The sequence below is a fragment of the Bombina bombina genome, chromosome 6 (genome assembly GCF_027579735.1).
Source record: "Bombina bombina isolate aBomBom1 chromosome 6, aBomBom1.pri, whole genome shotgun sequence".
Lineage (NCBI taxonomy): Eukaryota > Metazoa > Chordata > Amphibia > Anura > Bombinatoridae > Bombina > Bombina bombina.
The window spans coordinates 343,633,686-343,660,570 of NC_069504.1; the positions used below are offsets into that span (position 1 = coordinate 343,633,686).

At 41.1% G+C, this 26,885-nt stretch overlaps 1 protein-coding gene across 2 annotated transcripts in view; it reads left to right on the plus strand.

Moving 5' to 3' along the window:
- Positions 1 to 26,885, plus strand: part of GNPTAB (N-acetylglucosamine-1-phosphate transferase subunits alpha and beta) — a 299,994-nt gene that overhangs the window by 90,701 nt on the left and 182,408 nt on the right. For both annotated transcript variants that reach the window (XM_053716982.1, XM_053716983.1), the window contains one exon: positions 14,812 to 14,982. In XM_053716982.1, coding sequence (XP_053572957.1) covers positions 14,812 to 14,982 — 171 coding nt within the window. The remainder of the gene's footprint in view (positions 1 to 14,811; positions 14,983 to 26,885) is intronic.

Genomic DNA, 26,885 nt, shown 5'->3' on the forward strand with positions numbered 1-26,885 from the left:
TTCTGGGCTCTCTTCTGGCGGTACTAAGACCGCGAGGAATAGCGGTAGCTCTGTACCTAGACGACATTCTGATACAAGCGTCAAGTTTCCAAACTGCCAAGTCTCATACAGAGTTAGTTCTGGCATTTCTAAGGTCGCATGGGTGGAAGGTGAACGTAGAAAAGAGTTCTCTATTGCCACTCACAAGAGTTCCCTTCTTAGGGACTCTTATAGATTCTGTAGAAATGAAAATTTACCTGACAGAGGACAGGTTATCAAAACTTCTAAATGCTTGCCGTGTCCTTCATTCCATTCAACACCCGTCAGTGGCTCAATGTATGGAGGTAATCGGCTTAATGGTAGCGGCAATGGACATAGTACCTTTTGCACGCCTGCATCTCAGACCGCTGCAATTGTGCATGCTAAGTCAGTGGAATGGGGATTACTCAGATTTGACCCCTATGCTAAATCTGGATCAAGAGACCAGAGATTCTCTTCTATGGTGGCTTTCTCGGCCACATCTGTCCAGGGGGATGCCCTTCAGCAGGCCAGATTGGACGATTGTAACAACAGACGCCAGCCTGCTAGGTTGGGGCGCTGTCTGGAATTCCCTGAAGGCTCAGGGATCATGGACTCAGGAGGAGAGACTCCTTCCAATAAACATTCTGGAATTAAGAGCAGTTTTCAATGCTCTTCTGGCTTGGCCTCAGTTAGCAACTCTGAGGTTCATCAGGTTTCAGTCGGACAACATCACGACTGTGGCTTACATCAACCATCAGGGAGGGACAAGGAGTTCCCTAGCGATGATGGAAGTCTCAAAGATAATTCGCTGGGCAGAGTCTCACTCTTGCCACCTGTCAGCGATCCACATCCCAGGCGTGGAGAACTGGGAGGCGGATTTCCTAAGTCGCCAGACTTTTCATCCGGGGGAGTGGGAACTTCATCTGGAGGTGTTTGCCCAACTGCTTCATCATTGGGGCAAACCAGATCTGGATCTCATGGCGTCTCGCCAGAACGCCAAGCTTCCTTGTTACGGATCCAGGTCCAGGGACCCGGGAGCGGTACTGATAGATGCTCTGACAGCACCTTGGGTTTTCAACATGGCTTATGTGTTTCCACCCTTCCCGATGCTTCCTCGATTGATTGCCAGGATCAAACAGGAGAGAGCATTGATGATTCTAATAGCGCCTGCGTGGCCACGCAGGACCTGGTATGCAGATCTAGTGGACATGTTGTCCTGTCCACCATGGTCTCTGCCTCTGAGACAGGACCTTCTGATTCAGGGTCCTTTCAAACATCCAAATCTAATTTCTCTGAGGCTGACTGCATGGAGATTAAACGCTTGATTCTATCAAAGCGGGGATTCTCGGAGTCAGTGATTGATACCTTAATACAGGCTAGGAAACCTGTTACCAGGAAAATTTACCATAAAATATGGCGTAAATACTTATATTGGTGCGAATCCAAGAGTTACTCATGGAGTAAGGTTAGGATTCCTAGGATATTGTCTTTTCTACAAGAAGGTTTAGAAAAGGGTTTATCTGCTAGTTCGTTAAAGGGACAGATCTCAGCTCTGTCTATCCTTTTACACAAACGTCTGTCAGAAGTTCCAGACGTTCAGGCTTTTTGTCAGGCTTTGGCTAGGATTAAGCCTGTGTTTAAGACTGTTGCTCCGCCGTGGAGCTTAAACTTAGTTCTTAACGTTCTGCAAGGTGTTCCGTTTGAACCCCTTTATTCCATTGATATCAAGCTGTTATCTTGGAAAGTTCTGTTTTTAATGGCTATTTCCTCGGCTCGAAGAGTCTGAGTTATCGGCCTTACATTGTGATTCTCCTTATCTGATTTTTCATTCAGACAAGGTAGTTCTGCATACTAAACCTGGGTTCTTACCTAAGGTAGTCACTAACAAGAATATCAATCAAGAGATTGTTGTTCCATCATTGTGCCCTAACCCTTCTTCAAAGAAGGAACGACTTCTGCACAATCTGGACGTCGTCCGTGCCCTGAAATTTTATTTGCAGGCAACTAAAGATTTTCGTCAAACTTCTTCCCTGTTTGTCATTTATTCTGGACAGAGGAGAGGTCAAAAAGCTTCGGCTACCTCTCTGTCTTTCTGGCTTCGTAGCATAATACGTTTAGCCTATGAGACTGCTGGACAGCAGCCTCCTGAAAGGATTACAGCTCATTCTACTAGAGCTGTGGCTTCCACTTGGGCCTTTAAGAATGAGGCCTCTGTTGAACAGATTTGCAAGGCTGCAACTTGGTCTTCACTTCACACTTTTTCAAAATTTTACAAATTTGACACTTTTGCTTCTTCGGAGGCTGTTTTTGGGAGAAAGGTTCTACAGGCAGTGGTTCCTTCCGTGTAAAGATCCTGCCTGTCCCTCCCGTCATCCGTGTACTTTTAGCTTTGGTATTGGTATCCCATAAGTAATGGATGACCCGTGGACTGACTACACTTAACAGGAGAAAACGTAATTTATGCTTACCTGATAAATTCCTTTCTCCTGTAGTGTAGTCAGTCCACGGCCCGCCCTGTTTTTTATGGCAGGTCTAAATTTTAAATTAAACTCCAGTCACCACTGCACCCTATAGTTTCTCCTTTCTCGTTTGGTTTCGGTCGAATGACTGGGTATGACGTAGAGGGGAGGAGCTATATAGCAGCTCTGCTTGGGTGATCTTCTTGCACTTCCTGTTAGGGAGGAGATATAATCCCATAAGTAATGGATGACCCGTGGACTGACTACACTACAGGAGAAAGGAATTTATCAGGTAAGCATAAATTACGTTTTTTCTGAGTTTGCTTTCAGGGAACTTAATGTAGTGTGAATGATTGTGTGTGTTGGGGGACCCTTATGCTGGCTGTCCTCCTTGCACTGCAGAACCATGTTAGAGATGACCAAGTGTGTGCTGTGCATACTACACCAACCTTGGTGTTATTTGGGTTGTATACTTGAATTTATTAGGAGCATTTTTGATTTATGGTTTCCATATTCCTTAAAATGAGTGCTGATTAGGTCAGCGGCAGTTTAATCAGGACCAGCTGTTCTCCGTGGTTCCTGGGCCGTACTTTAACTGTATTTAACTTCTTTGTGGGTATTAAACACACTAGTGATAACATTATGAATTAGTGCATGTGATTTTTTTCACTATAATGGCCTTTAAAGACTTTTTTTTTATGTTTATGCCGTTTCCTTCCTTATATGATATTTAGGCCATAGGGCTATTTCTTTTTTTATGACACGATAAGTCTACGGATCATCTTAATTACTAATGGGATATTCCACTCCTGGTCAGCAGGAGGCGGCAAAGAGCACCACAGCAAAGCTGTTAAATAGCTCCTCCCTTCCCTCCAACTCCAGTCATTCTCTTTGCCTACGTTAGTGCTAGGAAGAGGTAAAGTTAGGTGTTAGAAAAGATTCTTCAATCAAGAGTTTATTATTTTTAAAGTAGTACAAGATTGTGCTGCTTTGTTCTAGGGTGTAGCCATAGTCCATATCAGTCTCTTCAGCAGGGCGTTGGTGGCTTTAGAGCAATGGGAACTTGTGGGACATAATTCTCACTGCGCCTCCCATGTATTTTGCTGCCCTGTATGCCTTAGTCTGAGGAAAAGGATTACTCAGCATGCCTTTTCTCTTGTTAAGTGTATCCAGTCCACGGATCATCCATTACTTGTGGGATATTCTCCTTCCCAACAGGAAGTTGCAAGAGGATCACCCACAGCAGAGCTGCTATATAGCTCCTCCCCTAACTGTCATATCCAGTCATTCTCTTGCAAGCCTCAACCAAGATGGAGGTCGTAAGAGGAGTGTGGTGTTTTATACTTAGTTTATTCTTCAATCAAAAGTTTATTTTTAAATGGTGCCGGAGTGTACTTTTTATCTCAGGCAGTATTTAGAAGAAGAATCTGCCTGCGTTTTCTATGATCTTAGCAGAAGTAACTAAGATCCATGGCTGTTCTCACATATTCTGAGGAGTGAGGTAACTTCAGAGAGGGAATGGCGTGCAGGTTTTCCTGCAATAAGGTATGTGCAGTTAAAATATTTTTCTAGGGATGGAATTTGCTAGAAAATGCTGCTGATACCGAACTAATGTAAGTAAAGCCTTAAATGCAGTTATAGCGACTGGTATCGGGCTTATTAATAGAGATACATACTCTTATAAAAATGTAATATAAAACGTTTGCTGGCATGTTTAATCGTTTTTATATGTATTTGGTGATAAAACTTATTGGGGCCTAGTTTTTTTCCACATGGCTGGCTTGAATTTTGCCTAGTAACAGTTTCCTTAGGCTTTCCACTGTTGTAATATGAGTGGGAGGGGCCTTTTTTAGTGCTTTTCTGTGCAGATAAAAATACTGACAGAGACATTCAGCTTCTTCCTGCATGATCCAGGACATTTCTGGAGGGCTCAAAAGTCTTCAAAGTCGTTTTTGAGGGAGGTAAAAAGCCACAGTAGAGCTGTGGCAGTTGTTGTGACTGAAAAAAAAAACAAAAAAAAAACATTTTTGTCTTTTATTATTCAGTTTTGGGTATTAAGGGGTTAATCATCCATTTGCAAGTGGGTGCAATGCTCTGCTAACTTGTTACATACACTGTAAAAATTTTGTTAGTGTAACTGCCTTTTTTCACTGTTATTTCAAATTTTGACAAAATTTGTGTTTCTTAAAGGTGCAGTAACGTTTTTTATATTGCTTGTAAACTTGTTTAAAGTGTTTTCCAAGCTTGCTAGTCTCATTGCTAGTCTGTTTAAACATGTCTGACACAGAGGAAACTACTTGTTCATTATGTTTGAAAGCCATGGTGGAGCCCCATAGGAGAATGTGTACTAAATGTATTGATTTCACTTTAAATAATAAAGATCAGTCTTTAACTATAAAAGAAATATCACCAGAAGATTCTGACGAGGGGGAAGTTATGCTGACTAACTCTCCCCACGTGTCAGACCCTTCGCCTCCCGCTCAGGGGATGCACGCTAATATGGCGCCAATTACATCAGGGACGCCCATAGCGATTACCTTGCAGGACATGGCTGCAATCATGAATAATACCCTGTCAGAGGTATTATCCAGGTTGCCTGAATTAAGAGGTAAGCGCGATTGCCCTGGGGTTAGGAGAAATACAGAGCGCGCAGATGCTGTAAGGGCCATGTCTGATACTGCGTCACAATATGCAGATCATGAGGACGGAGAGCTTCAGTCTGTGGGGGACATCTCTGATTCGGGGAAACCTGATTCAGAGATTTCTAATTTTAAATTTAAGCTTGAGAACCTCCGTGTGTTGCTTGGGGAGGTATTAGCTGCTCTGAATGACTGTAACACAGTTGCAGTACCAGAGAAATTGTGTAGGCTGGATAAATACTATGCGGTACCGGTGTGTACTGATGTTTTTCCTATACCTAAAAGGCTTACAGAAATTATTAGCAAGGAGTGGGATAGACCGGGGGTGCCTTTTTCCCCACCTCCTATATTTAGAAAAATGTTTCCAATAGATGCCACTACACGGGACTTATGGCAGACGGTCCCTAAGGTGGAGGGAGCAGTTTCTACTTTAGCAAAGCGTACTACTATCCCGGTTGAGGACAGTTGTGCTTTTTCAGATCCAATGGATAAAAAATTGGAGGGTTACCTTAAGAAAATGTTTATTCAACAAGGTTTTATTTTACAGCCCCTTGCATGCATTGCGCCTGTCACGGCCGCGGCGGCATTCTGGTTTGAGGCCCTGGAAGAGGCCATCCATACAGCTCCATTGACTGAAATTATTGACAAGCTTAGAACACTTAAGCTAGCTAACTCATTTGTTTCTTTTGCCATTGTTCATTTGACTAAACTAACGGCTAAGAATTCCGGATTCGCCATCCAAGCGCATAGGGCACTATGGCTTAAATCCTGGTCAGCTGACGTGACTTCGAAGTCTAAATTACTCAACATTCCTTTCAAGGGGCAGACCTTATTCGGGCCTGGTTTGAAGGAAATTATTGCTGACATTACTGGAGGTAAGGGTCACACCCTTCCTCAGGACAGGGCCAAAGCAAAGGCCAAACAGTCTAATTTTCGTGCCTTTCGAAATTTCAAGGCAGGTGCAGCATCAACTTCCTCCGCTTCAAAACAAGAGGGAACTTTTGCTCAATCTAAGCAGGCCTGGAAACCTAACCAGTCCTGGAACAAAGGCAAGCAGGCCAGAAAGCCTGCTGCTGCCTCTAAGACAGCATGAAGGAACGGCCCCCTATCCGGCGACGGATCTAGTAGGGGGCAGACTTTCTCTCTTCGCCCAGGCGTGGGCAAGAGATGTTCAGGATCCCTGGGCGTTGGAGATCATATCTCAGGGATATCTTCTGGACTTCAAAGCTTCCCCTCCACAAGGGAGAGTTCATCTTTCAAGGCTATCTGCAAATCAGATAAAGAAAGAGGCATTCCTACGCTGTGTGCAAGACCTAGTTATGGGAGTGATCCATCCAGTTCCGCGGACGGAACAAGGACAGGGTTTTTATTCAAATCTGTTTGTGGTTCCCAAAAAAGAGGGAACCTTCAGACCAATTTTGGATCTAAAGATCTTAAACAAATTCCTCAGAGTTCCATCTTTCAAAATGGAAACTATTCGGACCATCCTACCCATGATCCAAGAAGGTCAGTATATGACCACAGTGGACTTAAAGGATGCCTACCTTCACATACCGATTCACAAAGATCATCATCGGTTTCTAAGGTTTGCCTTTCTAGACGGGCATTACCAATTTGTAGCTCTTCTCTTCGGGTTGGCTACAGCCCCGAGAATCTTTACAAAGGTTCTGGGCTCACTTCTGGCGGTTCTAAGACCGCGAGGCATAGCGGTGGCTCCGTATCTAGACGACATCCTGATACAGGCGTCAAGCTTTCAAGTTGCCAAGTCTCATACAGAGATAGTTCTGGCATTTCTGAGGTCGCACGGGTGGAAAGTGAACGAGGAAAAGAGTTCTCTATCCCCACTCACAAGAGTCTCCTTCTTAGGGACTCTTATAGATTCTGTAGAAATGAAAATTTACCTGACGGAGTCCAGGTTATCAAAACTTCTAAATGCTTGCCGTGTTCTTCACTCCATTCCGCGCCCTTCGGTAGCTCAGTGTATGGAGGTAATCGGCTTAATGGTAGCGGCAATGGACATAGTGCCATTTGCGCGCCTTCATCTCAGACCGCTGCAATTATGCATGCTGAGTCAGTGGAATGGGGATTACACAGATTTGTCCCCTCTGCTAAATCTGGATCAAGAGACCAGAGATTCTCTTCTCTGGTGGTTGTCTCGGGTACACCTGTCCAAGGGTATGACCTTTCGCAGGCCAGATTGGACAATTGTAACAACAGATGCCAGCCTTCTAGGTTGGGGTGCAGTCTGGAATACCCTGATGGCACAGGGATCGTGGACTCAGGAGGAGAAACTCCTTCCAATAAATATTCTGGAGTTAAGAGCGATATTCAATGCTATTCTGGCTTGGCCTCAGTTAGCAACACTGAGGTTCATCAGATTTCAGTCGGACAACATCACGACTGTGGCTTACATCAACCATCAAGGGGGAACCAGGAGTTCCCTAGCGATGTTAGAAGTCTCAAAAATAATAATTCGCTGGGCAGAGTACCACTCTTGCCACCTGTCAGCAATCCATATCCCAGGCGTGGAGAACTGGGAGGCGGATTTTCTAAGTCGTCAGACTTTCCATCGGGGGGAGTGGGAACCGGAGGTGTTTGCTCAGTTGATTCATCGTTGGGGCAAACCAGAGAAGCGACGCTGATAGATGCGCTAGCAGCCCCCTTGGTTCTTCAACCTGGCTTATGTGTTTCCACCGTTTCCTCTGCTCCCTCGACTGATTGCCAAAATCAAACAGGAGAGAGCATCGGTGATTCTGATAGCACCTGCGTGGCCACGCAGGATTTGGTATGCAGACCTAGTGGACATATCATCCTTTCCACCATGGACTCTGCCTCTAAGACAGGACCTTCTGATACAAGGTCCTTTCAATCATCCAAATCTAATTTCTCTGAGACTGACTGCATGGAGATTGAACGCTTGATTCTATCAAAGCGTGGCTTCTCCGAGTCAGTCATTGATACTTTAATACAGGCACGAAAGCCTGTTACCAGGAAAATCTACCACAAGATATGGAGTAAATATCTTTATTGGTGTTAATCCAAGACTTACTCATGGAGTAAAGTTAGGATTCCTAGAATATTGTCTTTTTTCCAAGAGGGCTTGGACAAAGGATTATCAGCTAGTTCCTTTAAAGGGACAGATTTCTGCTCTGTCTATTCTTTTGCACAAGCGTCTGGCAGAGGTTCCAGACGTCCAGGCATTTTGCCAGGCTTTGGTTAGATTTAAGCCTGTGTTTAAACCTGTTGCTCCCCCGTGGAGCTTAAACTTGGTTCTTAAGGTTCTTCAAGGAGTTCCGTTTGAACCCCTTCATTCCATTGATATTAAACTTTTATCTTGGAAAGTTCTGTTTTTGATGGCTATTTCCTCGGCTCGGAGAGTCTCTGAGCTATCTGCCTTACAATGTGATTCTCCCTATCTGATTTTTCATGCAGATAAGGTAGTTCTGCGTACCAAACCTGGGTTTTTACCTAAGGTGGTTTCTAACAAGAATATCAATCAAGAGATTGTTGTTCCATCGTTGTGCCCTAATCCTTCTTCAAAGAAGGAACGTCTTTTACATAATCTGGACGTAGTCCGTGCCTTGAAGTTTTACTTACAAGCTACTAAGGATTTTCGTCAAACATCTTTCCTGTTTGTCGTTTTACTCTGGACAGAGGAGAGGTCAAAAAGCTTCGGCAACCTCTCTTTCCTTTTGGCTTCGGAGCGTAATAAGCCTAGCCTATGAGACTGCTGGACAGCAGCCCCCTGAAAGGATTACAGCTCATTCTACTAGAGCTGTGGCTTCCACCTGGGCCTTCAAAAATGAGGCCTCTGTTGAACAGATTTGCAAGGCTGCGACTTGGTCTTTGCTTCACACTTTTTCAAAATTTTACAAATTTGATACTTTTGCTTCTTCGGAGGCTGTGTTTGGGAGAAAGGTTCTTCAGGCAGTGGTTTCTTCCGCTTAATCCTGCCTTGTCCCTCCCATCATCCGTGTACTTTAGCTTTGGTATTGGTATCCCACAAGTAATGGATGATCCGTGGACTGGATACACTTAACAAGAGAAAACATAATTTATGCTTACCTAATAAATTTATTTCTCTTGTAGTGTATCCAGTCCACGGCCCGCCCTGTCCTTTTAAGGCAGGTCTAAATTTTAATTAAACTACAGTCACCACTGCACCCTATGGTTTCTCCTTTCTCTGTTTTCGGTCGAATGACTGGATATGACAGTTTGGGGAGGAGCTATATAGCAGCTCTGCTGTGGGTGATCCTCTTGCAACTTCCTGTTGGGAAGGAGAATATCCCACAAGTAATGGATGATCCGTGGACTGGATACACTACAAGAGAAATAAATTTATCAGGTAAGCATAAATTATCTTTTTTTCCACAGGTCAATGGGAGGGAGAGGACCTCTTAAACCTGGGATCTGCCTTGCTGTCAGGCAGAAGATGAGGTAACTGCTAACTTTTTGTCTAGGGATAGAAGGAAAATCTCAGCAAAAACTTTGCACACTTTATTATTTTATTCAAAGCCTCATTAAAATTAAGGAATAGATTCTCCTATTGTGTTAGGGGACTCTATGACAGTTTTGGCTTTATTATTCTATTCAAGTCTCATTAAAGTTGGGATAGATTCTCATATTGTGTTAGGGGATACTAGGAAAACTTGGACGCAGGCAATGGGGCTGAATGCGACATGACCCTCATCTCCCGACGGTTTCATAACATAATTTTAACCAACCGGGAGATTACATGTTGATTACTACGGGTTTGGGCGCTGCTACATGAAATTTAGAGCAGGCTCAGTGCGTAAGGGGTTTTTGTGTTTAAACTAACTGACTACGCAATTATTTCTAAAGCTGGTCAATCCGTTTTTTTGGCAATGGCGACAGAGAGTTATTGATACGCCCACGATGGGCGGTTCTTATGTGGCGTCATTTTAGTTGCGCAGCTGTTCCTCTTCTTCCGGTTCTCGGAAAGGACGGAGGCTGTTTAGTTTAAGTTTTTGGCGCATAGAGCAGCGCTTCAGTTGCAGCAGAATTTTGTGCGGATGGGCTGACAGGCACCTCAGCTCCGTTAAGCTGAGGTGTAGAGGGGGTTTGCTGAGGCAGCAATCTTTACAACGGACTTCCTTATGTACCGATCCACCCTTTTTTTCTGCTTGCATACAAATAAAAAGTTATTCTTTTAAATTTAAAGAAACAGTAGAGTCTGTTATGTGACCTATTAAGTCATCTCAGTCCACGCAGATAAGAAAGTTACTGTTTAACATTTAAAGAGACAGTAACGTTCTTTATGTGTTCAATTTTATTAAAAAGTTAAGATTTGTATTGGATTAATCATTTTGTCTCTGTTCCCTATGTTGTGAGAGAACTGCCACTTAAAGGAGTTACTCTTTCAAATTTAAAGAGACAGTACGCTTTTTATATGTTAATTTTATTAAAAAGGTTAAAAACTTTTATTTGATTAATCATGTTTTCTCTGTTCACTATGTTTTGAGAGATTTTTTTCCAGAGGAATAAAATATTTTCTCGCAAATGTACAATTTTTTTTATAGCCCACACATGCAGTGCCCTGCGCTTCCTCACAAACTTCACCTGGAGTTATTCGTCAAGACATCGCTTCCATAGGATTATTTAACCGATATCTGTTGTATTGTCTGTTTTTCCCATGCTGTAGGGAAAACGCTTGAGGAAATGTTGCTAATACAGTTGTATCTATTCCGAATTTTCCTCCCTGAAGCATGAGGAGGATAATTCGGTAGTATATAAGGAGGAAAGCTCAGACTCTGTCTGTGTAATTCCTTTGTCTGATACTGAAGTTTTTTCTTTCAGTTTAAGCTTGAACACCTCTGTTTTTATTTTAGGAGGTTTGAGCTACCCTGGACGACGCCGACTTCACCGGCATAGTCGATTCCTTTAAGTCCAGCAATCTTTACAAGGATGATTGGAAGGATAGGGAGAAACTGGATATCCCCTTTTCTCCAGATTTAGCAGACTCTATCAAGGTTTTTTTCCAATGGTACCCAGGGATTGTGTGTACGTTAGAGTTAAAACTTCCTGCGGTTTGTATTGTTTTGTCACCTGTGCGGTGGCATACTGTTTGATGCGTTGTCTGTTCTATTAGGACAGACACTCCTCTCGAAGGAATCCAGGATAGGGTTGAGGCAATTAAGTTAGCCAACGCCTTTATGTCAGATGCTCCACTTCAAAGTTTTTTAAACTGGGAGCTAGGATTTAAGGCTTTGCCATAAGGCCCGCAGAACGTTAAGACTGCGAATGCCTCATCTGAGTATAAATTTTTGGTGATTCCCTACAAGGGGAAGACCTTGTTTGGTTCTGTTTTAACGGAAATTCTCTCTGATATTACGAGAGGTAAGGGTAATTCCTTCCCTCAGGATAAGAAAGCAGTTGTCAGTTTTTAGTTTAGTTCCTTTCGATCTTTCAAAGGAAGTCGTTCAACTCTTTCTTCCAAGCAGGAGTGGTCCAAACTTTACTGTTGACCCAGACAATCTTGGAATAGGGGAAAGAAATCCAAGAATCCTGCTGATGAATCAAAGTCAGCATGACAGGCCTGTCCCCAATCCAGGAGGATTTTGTATCCCAGGGATACAATATAGAGTTCAGGATTTTTTCTCCCAGGGGCAGGTCTTTTCAAGATTATCTGCAGTAGAAGAGAGGCGTTCTTACTCTGCATAGGAGATCTCTCTGAAATGGGAGTGATAGTTCCTGTTCGGTTTCAGGAACAGGGTCTGGGATTTTATTCAAACCTGTTCGTGGTTCCCAAATAAGAGGGAACCTTTAGACCTATTTTAGATCTCAAAGGTCTAAACAAATTTCTCAGAGTACCGTTCTCAGATGGAAACTATTCGTTCCATTCTCCCTTTGATCCAAGAGGATCAATTTATGACAACCGTGGATTTAAAGGACGCATATCTGCATGTTCCCATTCACAGGGATCATCACAAGTTCCTAAGCAAGGGTTCTGGGATCACTGTTGACGATGCTTCAGTTAAGGGGCATTGCATTGGCGCCCTATCTGGACGACATCCTAGTCCAGGCGCCATCCTTACAACAAGCAATATCCCACACGGAAACAGTGTTTTCCTTCCTGTGGTTTCACAAGTGGAAGGTAAATTTGGGAAAGAGTTCCTTAGTCCCAAAGACAAGGGTTACTTCTTGGGAACCATAATAGATTCCCTATCAATGAAGATTTTTCTGACAGAAAATCATCAGTGGCTCAGTGCATGGAGTTAATCGGGCTGAGGGTAGCGGTAATGGACATCATCTGGTTTGCTCAAATCCATCGCAGATCCCTACAGTTAAGCATGCTCAGGCAATCGAACAGAGATTATACAGATTTGTCTCCTCGAATACTACTGGAGCAGGAGACAAGGGATTCTCTTCAATGGTGGTTGTCTCTGGATCATCTTTTCCAGGGAACCTACTTTCGCAGACCATCTTGGGTAATTGTGACAACAGACGCCAGCCTTCTAGGGTGGGGAGCAGTCTGGGGTTCCCTAAAGGCTCAGGGAGTGTGGACTCAGTCGGAGTCTGTTCTTTCTATAAACATCCTTGAGCTGAGAGCGATCTTCAATGCACTTCTGGCCTGGCCTCAGTTAGCCTTGGTCCAGTTTATCAGGTCCCAGTCGGACATTACATAAATCATCAGGGAGGAACGAGAAGTTCCTTAGTGATGACAGAGGTAACCAAGATAATTCAGTGGTCGGAGGCCCATTCTTGTTGCCTGTCAGCGATCCACATCCCAGGGGTGGACAACTGGGAGGCGGACTTTCTGAGTAGGCAGACCTTTCATCTGGGGGAGTGGGAACTCCATCCGGAAGTGTTCTCCAGCCTGATTCTCAGGTAGGGTCAGCCGAAATTAGATCTCATGGCATCTCGACAGAATGCCCAGCTCCCGAGATACGGGTCGAGGTCCAGGGACCCTCAGGCGGAGCTGATTGATGCTCTGGCGGTTTCTTGGACCTTCAGTCTAGCATACCTATTTACTCCGTTTGCTCTTCTTCCTCGGGTCATTGCTCGAATCAAGCAGGAGAGGGCATCGGTGATCCTCATTGCACCGGCTTGGCCTCGCAGGATTTGGTATGCAGATCTGGTGGACATGTCATCTCTGCCACCTTGGAGACTTCCGTTGAGAAAGGATCTTCTAATTCAAGGGCCCTTCCTTCACCCAAATCTAGTTTTTCTGAAGCTGACTGGAGATTGAATGCTTAATTTTATCCAAGCGGGGCTTTTCTGACTCGGTCATAGAGACCATGATTCAGGCTCGTAAACCTGTAACTAGAAAGATTTTCCATAAGATATGGCGTAAATATCTATTTGTGCGAATCCAAGAGCTACTCATGGAGTAGAGTTAGGATTCCTAGAATTTTGTCTTTTCTCCAAGAGAGTTTGGAGAAGGGTTTATCGATTAAAGGGTCATATCTCTGCTTTGTCTATTTTGTTACTCAAACGTCTGGCAGATGTCCAATTATTTTGTCAGGCCTTGGTCAGGATCAGGCCTATGTTCAAACCAGTTACTCCTCCGTTTGAGATTATGCATTCCTTAGATATTAAGTTGTTATCTTGGAAAGTTTTATTTCTTGTTGTTATTTCTTCTGCTCGTAGAGTGTCAGAGTTCTCAGCATTGCAGTATGAGTCTCCTTACCTTATTTTCCATTCAGATAAGGTAGTTTTACGTACTAAATTGGTACAGTGGGATTATTCCACCAGGGCGGCATCTTTTTAAGCACTAAGTACTATGAAATATTTGGGGAAAAGTGGAACAATGCATGCATTTTTCTTTCTTGGATACTTTTTATTGTTTATATGTTTTTCGCAATATTGCTCTGTGGCTCCACAAATATGATTTTTTATTGATGTTTATGCTAAATAAAACAACTTTTCTCTGAAAGTTTTTTTCTGTTTTTCAGGGAGCAATATATACCTAGGTATCCGTTGTACAAAAACATACACTTAGTTTCAGTTTAAATGTAAGCCATTTTTAACTTATTTTAATGTATTTAACAGCTGTTCATTCATACACATGATAGAAAATATTTGTAGTACTGTGTCCCTTTAAGTGACATAAATTTATACCTGACTGATGCACAAAATAATCCCCCATTAACTTTTAATATAGAAATGTTCATATGAATCAGTAGTAGCAGTAACATTTTACTCTTGATCACTTACATGGTTTGACATGTCGCAGAATTTGCTACTAACTTTTTTAGTAGTTGTACATCCCTGGCCTATACAGAATTCTTATATTACTATAAACATTAAAGGGACATGAAACTCGATGTTTGTGTCATGATTCAGATAAAGCTTTCAATTTAAATCAACTTTCTAATTTACTTCTATCAAATTTGCTTTGTTGCAATGTTCTTTGTTGAATAGATACCTAGGTAGGCGTCTGGCGCATTATATGGCAGCATATTTGCAAGAGCACTAGATGGCAGATTGTCTGAATCACAAAAGAACATTTTTTTTTTTATCCCTTTAATGTATATTGTTAGCCGTTTTCATTTAGAATGGCAAAAAATACATACCTTTTATAATTGTAATTGTATATGTGTTTTTTTTTTAATTTATTTTTTAAAACCATTAGTGTCTTCTTTTACCATTACAAGGGGCATCTACAATGTATTTTTTTTAAAGAGTGTGGTACCTTCAGTAACTAAAGAAATTTTTAAAATGACAGTAAAATGAATATATTTGTTCTGTAGGAACTTTTTATGAATACTAGCCACCTGCCTACTTTCAGTTCCCCTGCTATTGAATGCCATATCCACCGTATTCCAGGACTTTCTCAGAAATTCATCTATATGAATGATGATGTCATGTTTGGAACAAACGTCTGGCCAGATGATTTCTACAGCCATTCTAAGGGGCAAAAGGTAACTGTGACTCAAAAACATATGGTTAGAAAAAAAGAAAATTGTTCTGTTTACTATTGTTCGAATGTTAAAAAATTGTAGCCTTTATAGGAGTTTCTCTTTATACTCACATCCAAATGCTAAGTTGCTAATTAACGGTACACTCTCCAAATCATTTACAATTACTAACGGCACTCGTCAGGGTTGCCCTCTATCCCCCTTATTGTTCACATGCTTTATAGAAACACTGGCAACAAAAATTAGACAAAATCCTCTAATTAGTGGTGTTCAAATCGGCACACAAAAATATGTTATGTCCCTATTCGCAGATGACATTTTGTTCTCCATTACGGACCCGGAGATTTCGCTGCCCAACTTATTGCAAGAATGCAGTACTTTCAAACTCTATCTAACTTTGCAATAAACACCTCTAAATCTGAAGTCTTAAATATCAACCTAGACATTCCCACTAAAGAAAGAGTTAAAGCCCTAACCCCCTTTACTTGGCAACCTCAATCCCTAAAATATCTAGGAATTGAACTAACCACTTCCATGAAGCAGACCTTTAAATTAAACTATTTACCAATTCAAAATACTATAATAAGAGACCTATCCTCGTGGCTCTCCAAGAAATTGTCTTGGATGGGCAGGATAAACGTCCTAAAAATGAATGTCTTTCCCAGACTCCTATATATTCTGCAAACTTTACCAATCCCACTCCCTAAAAACTATATTTCTAATATCTAGAAGGCCTTTAGTGACTTTGTATGGCGTAAACGACCCCCTAGGATAAATAGTAAAATTATGCAAACTCCAAAAACTCAAGGAGGACTAGGCATTCCTAACTTAACCAAATACCGTCAGGCCATATTTCTACAAAGAATCATAGACTGGTGTGTTCATTATTAACATAAAAGGTGGGCTCGGTTGGAACATTCCCTGTCCAGTGTAGAGCACCTGGGCAGGGAGTGCTGGAGACTGGACCACCCGAGGTCTACCCTAGAACCTAACTCGCCAATAATAGCAGAAACATTCAGAGTATGGCACACTATTTTAACAACACAAGCCTTCATTTCATCTAGGCCCTCTCCACTAACTTCAATCCTAGACAATGGAGAGATAACTTTGGGGATACGGTTCCCCAGGGTAGCCCCAAACTCATATTATAGAGATATCCCACTATATTTCTTAACGTCAAACGAAAAGCTACTATCCCAATCAGAATTAATAACTAAGGGATACGATATCTTCCAAAATTGGTATGTCTATGCCCGGGTACATCACTTTGTCATGACTCATAAGCACACTAACAATATGATCAGACCTCTGACCAATTATGAACGCTTATGCGTTAGAACCCCCCCTATATCACACACTTTGTCATCGATATACCATATACTGACATATAACCTCCCTGGCCATGTACCTCCCTTCCTGGAAAAATAGGAAGAAGAGCTGGGGATAATTTATATTACCGCAAACTAGCGCCCTGTTTTTCCAAAATGTTACGAAAACGTCAATCTCACTCTCCATGCAAGAGATTAACTTAAAAATAATAATAATACATAGATGGCACCTCTCCCCAGTTAAGCTAAATCGACTATACCGTAAAAATTCTAAACACTGCTGGAGATGTGGCCATGGGCATGGAAACTTGGCTCATATGTGGTGGTGGTGTAATGTAGCCCAAAATTACTGGAGACAAATTATCGGAGAAATAGAAAAAATACTTAAGAGCCAATTTCCCCTAGACCCTACAATCTGGCTATTGAGTAAGCCCCCCAAAATCAAACTTAAATACGAACTTAAACTCTTCTATATAATGACCAACAGTGTGAGATATCTACTAGCCAGAAATTGGAAGAATACAGAGATTCCCACCTTGCAGCTCTGGATTAACAGAGTTGCTGAATTCCTTGAACTGGAGGAATATTACTACATTAAATTTGCTAAAATGGATGTTTACGCAGAAATGGTCTCCCTTTGAGAGCAATACCATAAGAAGTAAATCACGATCTCTCTCAGAATAACATATACCAAATTTAATTCATTAAACTCTTTTGCAATCTTCCCATAATAACAGGGTGTATACACAAATCTCACATTGAACTCTTGGGTTAATCAGACCACAAATTCTACAAATAAAACAGGTCAACAGGCACTCTTTTTCTTGTCTCTCCCCCTTTTCTTCCCCTCTTCCTATTTTCTTTTTTCTTAATTACTCTTCTTTTCATGTTAATCATTGGTTTATGATATTTGAATATATACCTTAATATATAAAATTCAACTGATTATGTATAATATCTCTGGAAGCTGCGACTTCCACTATGTAATTCCACTTGAAATTAATAAATATTGGAAAAAAAAAAAAAAATTGTAGCCTTTATTACGGAGATCCAGAGGTGTTACACATTTTACTAAATTGTGAGCTTATTATACTAAATCGTCAGCACATTTTGCTAAATTGTGAGCTCATTTTTCTAAATTGTGACCACATTTTGCTAAATTGTGTGCACATTTTGCTAAATTTTGAGTACATTTTGCTAAATCGTGAGCACATTTTGCTAAAATTTTGAGCACATTTTGCTAAATTTTTTAGCTTGTTTTGCTAAATCGTGAGCTCGTTTTGCTATATTGTAAGCTCATTTTACTAAATTGTGAGCACATTTTTGTGCACACGATTTAGTAAAATGTGCACACGATTTATAAAAAATTCTTGTGTGACACCTCTGGGGCTCAGTACTTTATGCAGAACCTCATACTTATTATTTGCATCAATTTAGTTGTAGTTTAAGAGGCCATGTTGTTGTTTTTTTTACATGAAATAGTTGCAGTTTTAGCTAAGAAAAAAAGATTGAAATGCAAAACACTTGACATTGTAAATTGCCAATATCATGACTTGCCTAAGTTGATTGTAAATGTATGATTGGATCTTTTTTTTTTTGTTTTGTTAAGACAATACAATATTTTTTAGACAATACAAAAAGAAAAAAGTCAATTTCTTTCTGTGTATCAATACATCAAAGTACATACTTAAATCGAAAGACAACCCGAAAATTATAAGACTCTTAGTTCAAATAATAAGTCCACACATTTGGTGGTTGGCCATAACATAGCATTAATCATAGATACTCAGAAATGAAGAACATTCCCCTCCTTTCTGAGCATTAAAAAGGAAAGAAAGAGAAAAAAAAAGAAGAAAGACATTAGATTGCTCCTCCAATTTCTCCTCCCCTCCCCCCTTACTTAGCTCGAATAACCATTCTCCTCTTAGCCTACAGTTTTCAATATATGTTGTGTGTGTATATATGTAATATATGTTGTTCATCAGGATCTAGGGTTTTCCTCCATTTCCCCCATTTATCAAAAAACTTTTCATTATTGGCCTCAAGCTTAAACCAAGTGTCTTGCTGTTATAAGAAATTGCTCTTGCACACGTCAATCCTTTCAAAATGAGGTTCCTACCTATTAGAATTACCATAGTCAGGAATTTCTTCCAATGAGAATACCTCCCATCATAATTAAAAAAATAGATTAAAAAAATATGCTCTGCATGAGTGCATGTATAATTAGTTGGGACTTATAAATCTTGTTAATCCAGAAATGTACAAGTTTCTAAAATGTTTGTATCTTTGGGCATAGCCAAAAGTTGTGTACCAAATTTGTTCTAGTTTGTCTACATTTTACACAATAAATTCCTTCCCCCGTACCCCACCATTTGGCTATCTTTTCGGGTGTGATATATGCCATCCATATGTGTTGTTCTCGCATAGGTACTGATAGTGATGCTTATTCTACTAACACGTTTTGTTCTTTAAGATCCTCAAAATACATTTCTCTCCATTTTTCAATCCCCTTATTGAGGTGAATTTTATAGTCTAGATTATTCACTAAATTATATAATAATGATATTGAGTATTTGCCATTTTTAAAGGCATTGATAACTGGAGCTAGTTATGAGAGGTCCCATTTTATCACGATATGTCCACATTAATTTCAGACAATAATGCCTGATTTGCAGGAAGGGAAAGTAATGCTTGTTTGTCAGTGAGAATTTACTTTTAATCGATTTAAAGTCTACTATTTTAGATGTTTCCTGATCTTTATTTATCATCTGGACAACCTTAGATAACCCCTTATCTCTCTGTTGTGCAAAGATTTTTAGAGGAGAGTCCTTGCTTAAACTCATAGTTACCTTCGATAGTTAAGAATTGTGATACAGCAAAATTAACTTTTAAATATTTACACATCCTGTGCCATGCCACAACTGTATCTCTAAAGAATTATATTTCTCCAACATAGGTGTGTCCGGTCCACGGCGTCATCCTTACTTGTGGGATATTCTCTTCCCCAACAGGAAATGGCAAAGAGCCCAGCAAAGCTGGTCACATGATCCCTCCTAGGCTCCGCCTTCCCCAGTCATTCTCTTTGCCGTTGTACAGGCAACATCTCCACGGAGATGGCTTAGAGTTTTTTGGTGTTTAACTGTAGTTTTTATTATTCAATCAAGAGTTTGTTATTTTAAAATAGTGCTGGTATGTACTATTTACTCTGAAACAGAAAGGTGATGAAGATTTCTGTTTGTAAGAGGAAAATGATTTTAGCAACCGTTACTAAAATCGATGGCTGTTTCCACACAGGACTGTTGAGAGGAATTAACTTCAGTTGGGGGAAACAGTGAGCAGACTTTTGCTGCTTGAGGTATGACACATTTCTAACAAGACGATGTAATGCTGGAAGCTGTCATTTTCCCTATGGGATCCGGTAAGCCATTTTTATTACATAAGAAAAAAAGGGCTTCACAAGGGCTTTTAAGACTGTAGACATTTTCTGGGCTAAAACGATTGATATATAAACATATTTTATACTTCATAGCTTTGAGGAATTATTTTATTCTTGGGAATTATGTAAAATAACCGGCAGGCACTGTATTGGACACCTTTTCCTCTAGGGGCTTTCCCTAATCATAGGCAGAGCCTCATTTTCGCGCCTCTATTGCGCACTTGTTTTTAGGAAGCATGACATGCAGATGCATGTGTGAGGAGCTCTGATACACAGAAAAGACTTTCTGAAGGCGTCATTTGGTATCGTATTCCCCTTTGGGCTTGGTTGGGTCTCAGCAAAGCAGATACCAGGGACTGTAAAGGGGTTAAATATAAAAACGGCTCCGGTTCCGTTATTTTAAGAGTTAAAGCTTTCAAATTTGGTGTGCAATACTTTTAAGGCTTTAAGACACTGTGGTGAAATTTTGGTGAATATTGAACAATTCCTTCATACTTTTTCACATTTGCAGTAATAAAGTGTGTTCAGTTTAAAATTTAAAGTGACAGTAACGGTTTTATTTTAAAACGTTTTTTGTACTTTGTTATCAAGTTTATGCCTGTTTAACATGTCTGAACTACCAGATAGACTGTGTTCTGTATGTGGGGAAGCCAAGGTTCCTTCTCATTTAAATAGATGTGATTTATGTGACACAAAATTTAGAGAAAATGATGCCCAAGATGATTCCTCAAGTGAGGGGAGTAAGCATGGTACTGCATCATCCCCTCCTTCGTCTACACCAGTCTTGCCCACACAGGAGGCCCCTAGTACATCTAGTGCGCCAATACTCCTTACTATGCAACAATTAACGGCTGTAATGGATAATTCTATCAAAAACATTTTAGCCAAAATGCCCACTTATCAGCGAAAGCGCGACTGCTCTGTTTTAGAAAATACTGAAGAGCATGAGGACGCTGATGATATTGGTTCTGAAGTGCCCCTACACCAGTCTGAGGGGGCCAGGGAGGTTTTGTCTGAGGGAGAAATTTCAGATTCAGGGAAAATTTCTCAACAAGCTGAACCTGATGTGATTACATTTAAATTTAAATTGGAACATCTCCGCGCCCTGCTTAAGGAGGTGTTATCTACTCTGGATGATTGTGAGAATTTGGTCATTCCAGAGAAATTATGTAAAATGGACAAGTTCCTAGAGGTCCCGGGGCCCCCCGAAGCTTTTCCTATACCCAAGCGGGTGGCGGACATTGTAAATAAAGAATGGGAAAGGCCCGGCATACCTTTCGTCCCTCCCCCTATATTTAAGAAATTGTTTCCTATGGTCGACCCCAGAAAGGACTTATGGCAGACAGTCCCCAAGGTCGAGGGGGCGGTTTCTACTCTAAACAAACGCACCACTATACCCATATGTGCTTTCAAAGATCCTATGGATAAAAAATTAGAGGGTTTGCTTAAAAAGATGTTTGTTCAGCAAGGTTACCTTCTACAACCAATTTCATGCATTGTTCCTGTCACTACAGCAGCGTGTTTCTGGTTCGATGAACTAGAAAAGGCGCTCAATAAAGATTCTTCTTATGAGGAGATTTTGGACAGAATTCATGCTCTCAAATTGGCTAACTCTTTCACCCTAGACGCCACTTTGCAGTTGGCTAGATTAGCGGCGAAAAATTCTGGGTTTGCTATTGTGGCGCGCAGAGCGCTTTGGCTAAAATCTTGGTCAGCGGATGCGTCTTCCAAGAACAAATTGCTTAACATTCCTTTCAAGGGGAAAACGCTGTTTGGCCCTGACTTGAAAGAGATTATTTCTGATATCACTGGGGGCAAGGGCCACGCCCTTCCTCAGGATAGGTCTTTCAAGGCCAAAAATAAACCTAATTTTCGTCCCTTTCGCAGAAACGGACCAGCCCCAAGTGCTACGTCCTCTAAGCAAGAGGGTAATACTTCTCAAGCCAAGCCAGCCTGGAGGCCAATGCAAGGCTGGAACAAAGGAAAGCAGGCCAAGAAACCTGCCACTGCTACCAAGACAGCATGAGATGTTGGCCCCCGATCCGGGACCGGATCTGGTGGGGGGCAGACTCTCTCTCTTCGCTCAGGCTTGGGCAAGAGATGTTCTGGATCCTTGGGCGCTAGAAATAGTCTCCCAAGGTTATCTTCTGGAATTCAAGGGGCTTCCCCCAAGGGGGAGGTTCCACAGGTCTCAATTGTCTTCAGACCACATAAAAAAACAGGCATTCTTACATTGTGTAGAAGACCTGTTAAAAATGGGAGTGATTCATCCTGTTCCATTAGGAGAACAAGGGATGGGGTTCTACTCCAATCTGTTCGTAGTTCCCAAAAAAGAGGGAACGTTCAGACCAATCTTAGATCTCAAGATCCTAAACAAGTTTCTCAAGGTTCCATCGTTCAAAATGGAAACCATTCGAACAATTCTTCCTTCCATCCAGGAAGGTCAATTCATGACCACGGTGGATTTAAAGGATGCGTATCTACATATTCCTATCCACAAGGAACATCATCGGTTCCTAAGGTTCGCATTCCTGGACAAGCATTACCAGTTTGTGGCACTTCCGTTCGGATTAGCCACTGCTCCAAGAATTTTCACAAAGGTACTAGGGTCCCTTCTAGCGGTGCTAAGACCAAGGGGCATTGCAGTAGTACCTTACTTGGACGACATTCTGATTCAAGCGTCGTCCCTTCCACAAGCAAAGGCTCACACGGACATTGTCCTGGCCTTTCTCAGATCTCACGGGTGGAAAGTGAACGTAGAAAAAAGTTCTCTATCTCCGTCAACAAGGGTTCCCTTCTTGGGAACAATAATAGACTCCTTAGAAATGAGGATTTTTCTGACAGAGGCCAGAAAATCAAAACTTCTAAACTCTTGTCAAGTACTTCATTCTGTTCCTCTTCCTTCCATAGCGCAGTGCATGGAAGTAATAGGTTTGATGGTAGCGGCAATGGACATAGTTCCTTTTGCGCGAATTCATCTAAGACCATTACAACTGTGCATGCTCAGTCAGTGGAATGGGGATTATACAGACTTGTCTCCGACGATACAAGTAGATCAGAGGACCAGAGATTCACTCCGTTGGTGGCTGTCCCTGGACAACCTGTCACAGGGGATGAGCTTCCGCAGACCAGAGTGGGTCATTGTCACGACCGACGCCAGTCTGGTGGGCTGGGGCGCGGTCTGGGGACCCCTGAAAGCTCAGGGTCTTTGGTCTCGGGAAGAATCTCTTCTCCCGATAAATATTCTGGAACTGAGAGCGATATTCAATGCTCTCAAGGCTTGGCCTCAGCTAGCAAAGGCCAAATTCATACGGTTTCAATCAGACAACATGACGACTGTTGCGTACATCAACCATCAGGGGGGAACAAGGAGTTCCCTGGCGATGGAAGAAGTGACCAAAATCATTCAATGGGCGGAGACTCACTCCTGCCACTTGTCTGCAATCCACATCCCAGGAGTGGAAAATTGGGAAGCGGATTTTCTGAGTCGTCAGACATTTCATCCGGGGGAGTGGGAACTCCATCCGGAAATCTTTGCCCAAATTACTCAGTTGTGGGGCATTCCAGACATGGATCTGATGGCCTCTCGTCAGAACTTCAAGGTTCCTTGCTACGGGTCCAGATCCAGGGATCCCAAGGCGACTCTAGTAGATGCACTAGTAGCACCTTGGACCTTCAAACTAGCTTATGTATTCCCGCCGTTTCCTCTCATCCCCAGGCTGGTAGCCAGGATCAATCAGGAGAGGGCATCGGTGATCTTGATAGCTCCTGCGTGGCCACGCAGGACTTGGTATGCAGACCTGGTGAATATGTCATCAGCTCCACCATGGAAGCTACCTTTGAGACGGGACCTTCTTGTTCAAGGTCCGTTCGAACATCCGAATCTGGTCTCACTCCAACTGACTGCCTGGAGATTGAACGCTTGATCTTATCAAAGCGAGGGTTCTCAGATTCTGTCATTGATACTCTTGTTCAGGCCAGAAAGCCTGTAACTAGAAAAATCTACCACAAAATATGGAAAAAATATATCTGTTGGTGTGAATCTAAAGGATTCCCTTGGGACAAGATAAAAATTCCTAAGATTCTATCCTTTCTTCAAGAAGGTTTGGAGAAAGGATTATCTGCAAGTTCTTTGAAGGGACAGATTTCTGCCTTATCTGTGTTACTTCACAAAAAGCTGGCAGCTGTGCCAGATGTTCAAGGATTTGTTCAGGCTCTGGTTAGAATCAAGCCTGTTTACAAACCTTTGACTCCTCCTTGGAGTCTCAATTTAGTTCTTTCAGTTCTTCAGGGGGTTCCGTTTGAACCCTTACATTCCGTTGATATTAAGTTATTATCTTGGAAAGTTTTGTTTTTGGTTGCAATTTCTTCTGCTAGAAGAGTTTCAGAATTATCTGCTCTGCAGTGTTCTCCTCCTTATCTGGTTTTCCATGCAGATAAGGTGGTTTTGCGTACTAAACCTGGTTTTCTTCCGAAAGTTGTTTCTAACAAAAACATTAACCAGGAGATAGTCGTGCCTTCTTTGTGTCCGAATCCAGTTTCAAAGAAGGAACGTTTGTTGCACAATTTGGATGTAGTTCGTGCTTTAAAATTCTATTTAGATGCTACAAAGGATTTTAGACAAACATCTTCCTTGTTTGTTGTTTATTCTGGTAAAAGGAGAGGTCAAAAAGCAACTTCTACCTCTCTCTCCTTTTGGCTTAAAAGCATCATCAGATTGGCTTACGAGACTGCCGGACGGCAGCCTCCTGAGGGAGTCGCGGCTCATTCCACTAGGGCTGTGGCTTCCACATGGGCCTTCAAGAACGAGGCTTCTGTTGATCAGATATGTAAGGCAGCGACTTGGTCTTCACTGCACACTTTTACTAAATTTTACAAATTTGATACTTTTGCTTCTTCTGAGGCTATTTTTGGGAGAAAGGTTTTGCAAGCCGTGGTGCCTTCCATCTAGGTGACCTGATTTGCTCCCTCCCTTCATCCGTGTCCTAAAGCTTTGGTATTGGTTCCCACAAGTAAGGATGACGCTGTGGACCGGACACACCTATGTTGGAGAAAACAGAATTTATGTTTACCTGATAAATTACTTTCTCCAACGGTGTGTCCGGTCCACGGCCCGCCCTGGTTTTTTAATCAGGTCTGATAATTTATTTTCTTTAACTACAGTCACCACGGTATCATATGATTTCTCCTATGCAAATATTCCTCCTTTACGTCGGTCGAATGACTGGGGAAGGCGGAGCCTAGGAGGGATCATGTGACCAGCTTTGCTGGGCTCTTTGCCATTTCCTGTTGGGGAAGAGAATATCCCACAAGTAAGGATGACGCCGTGGACCGGACACACCGTTGGAGAAAGTAATTTATCAGGTAAACATAAATTCTGTTTCTCTTGATATATAACATCAAGATTTTAGTCTTAAGATGTAGAATATTTTTTAAGTACAGAGGTTTTACTAAGAGATTTTTGATTTCCAAAAGGGAGAAATGATTATTTTCCAATAGCCATTCTAGGGCGATCTTTGCCACTGCCACTAGGTTGTATATTACTATGTTTGGAAGAGCCATTCCCAGAAACTTTTTTTTAAAAAAAAAATAGTTTTTTATAGCTAATCCTAGGTTTCTTAGAAACCCATATATAATCTTTAATGGCAAAATTGATCTTCCTTATTTCAGACTTCATGATTAACAATGGTAAATTTTGAAACAAATAGAGCAGCCTCGACAGAGCTATCATCTTAAGTAGATTTATTTTACCAAGGATAGAAAGATTAAGGGATACCCATCTTTTAAGAGTATAACAGAATTGGTTGACCCCACTACTTATATTCAGAGTGTACCATTCTGCTGGGTTAATAGATCATTTAATTCCAAGATATATTAAAAAATGTTTTATTTCCTTAAATATCTTAGTTTCTGATTCTTGTTTTTTCTGGTTCCACAATACTTCTGACTTACTTTGGTTAATCTTGTACCCCGAAAAGGATCCAAACCTCTCTATGATCTGACAGATGGTAATTAAATTTTTATTTGAATTTTTAGAAAATACTAATAAGTCATCTGCATATACTGCCAATTGCATGGCCTTCCTATCTAGCTCTATTCCCTGAATATCTTTTCTTAGTGCAATCAGTAATGGTTCCAAGGCAATATTGAAAATTAAAGGTGATAAGGGACACCCTTGTCTCGTTCCTCTTAATAATGTAAAATAAGAAGTTTTATTATTATTTATAACCAATGCCGCATTTGATTTCTTATATAACATTTCAATCATATTAAAGCAATTGCCTACATATCCGAACTTAGTGAGAGAAGTGAGGAGGTGATCCCATGTAACTGAGTTGAATGCCTTGCTTGCGTCTAAAGATATTATGGATAGATCTTCCTGTGTTACTTTCTTACTATATTTTATATTGTACCAATAATCATCAATTGTTAAAAAGACTTTCCTCAGATTAGTGTTTGAGGAGCGCCTCTTCATAAAGCCCGTTTGGTCGGAATGTATAATTGTATCTAAAGAGGTATGGATTCTTTTTGCCAATATACTTGTTATAATCTTGTTATCGATATTCAAGAGGGAGATCGGTTTATATGAGTCAATTAAATTGGGATCTTTCCCAGGTGTAGGAATTACAATGATTGTAGATTTGTTAAAGTCCTCAAAATGTTTAAGCTGACCTGTCCAGAATTTATTCAATAACAAGGTTAAAATAGGGGTAATCTTATCTATAAGTATTTTATAGCTTTATTAGTAGCTAGAGACCTAATTGTTTAATATATATTTTTTTCCATTATAGGTTCATTAATTTTATCTCTTTGAGATGTATCCATCTTTGGGATTACAATTGAGTCCCAGACTTTTTCTTTCATATCCACATCTATTGGCTGTGCTGAATATAAGTCTGAGAAGTCGTCAAAAATATTTTTTGTATGTCCCGTGTATTAGTCCATGTAGCACCCTTTTCTTGGATATTATTCCAGCTTTATTGCTGAATCGACAATACTGTGAGCATGTCTTTATATTCTCTTTGATTTAATTTTGGGCATAGAACTTATCTCTATTTTGTTTAGCCTGAATATATTTTTTCCTGTTATCTGAACTTCTTTTTTCAATATATTTAGTATACATTTTGATAAGACAATTAGTC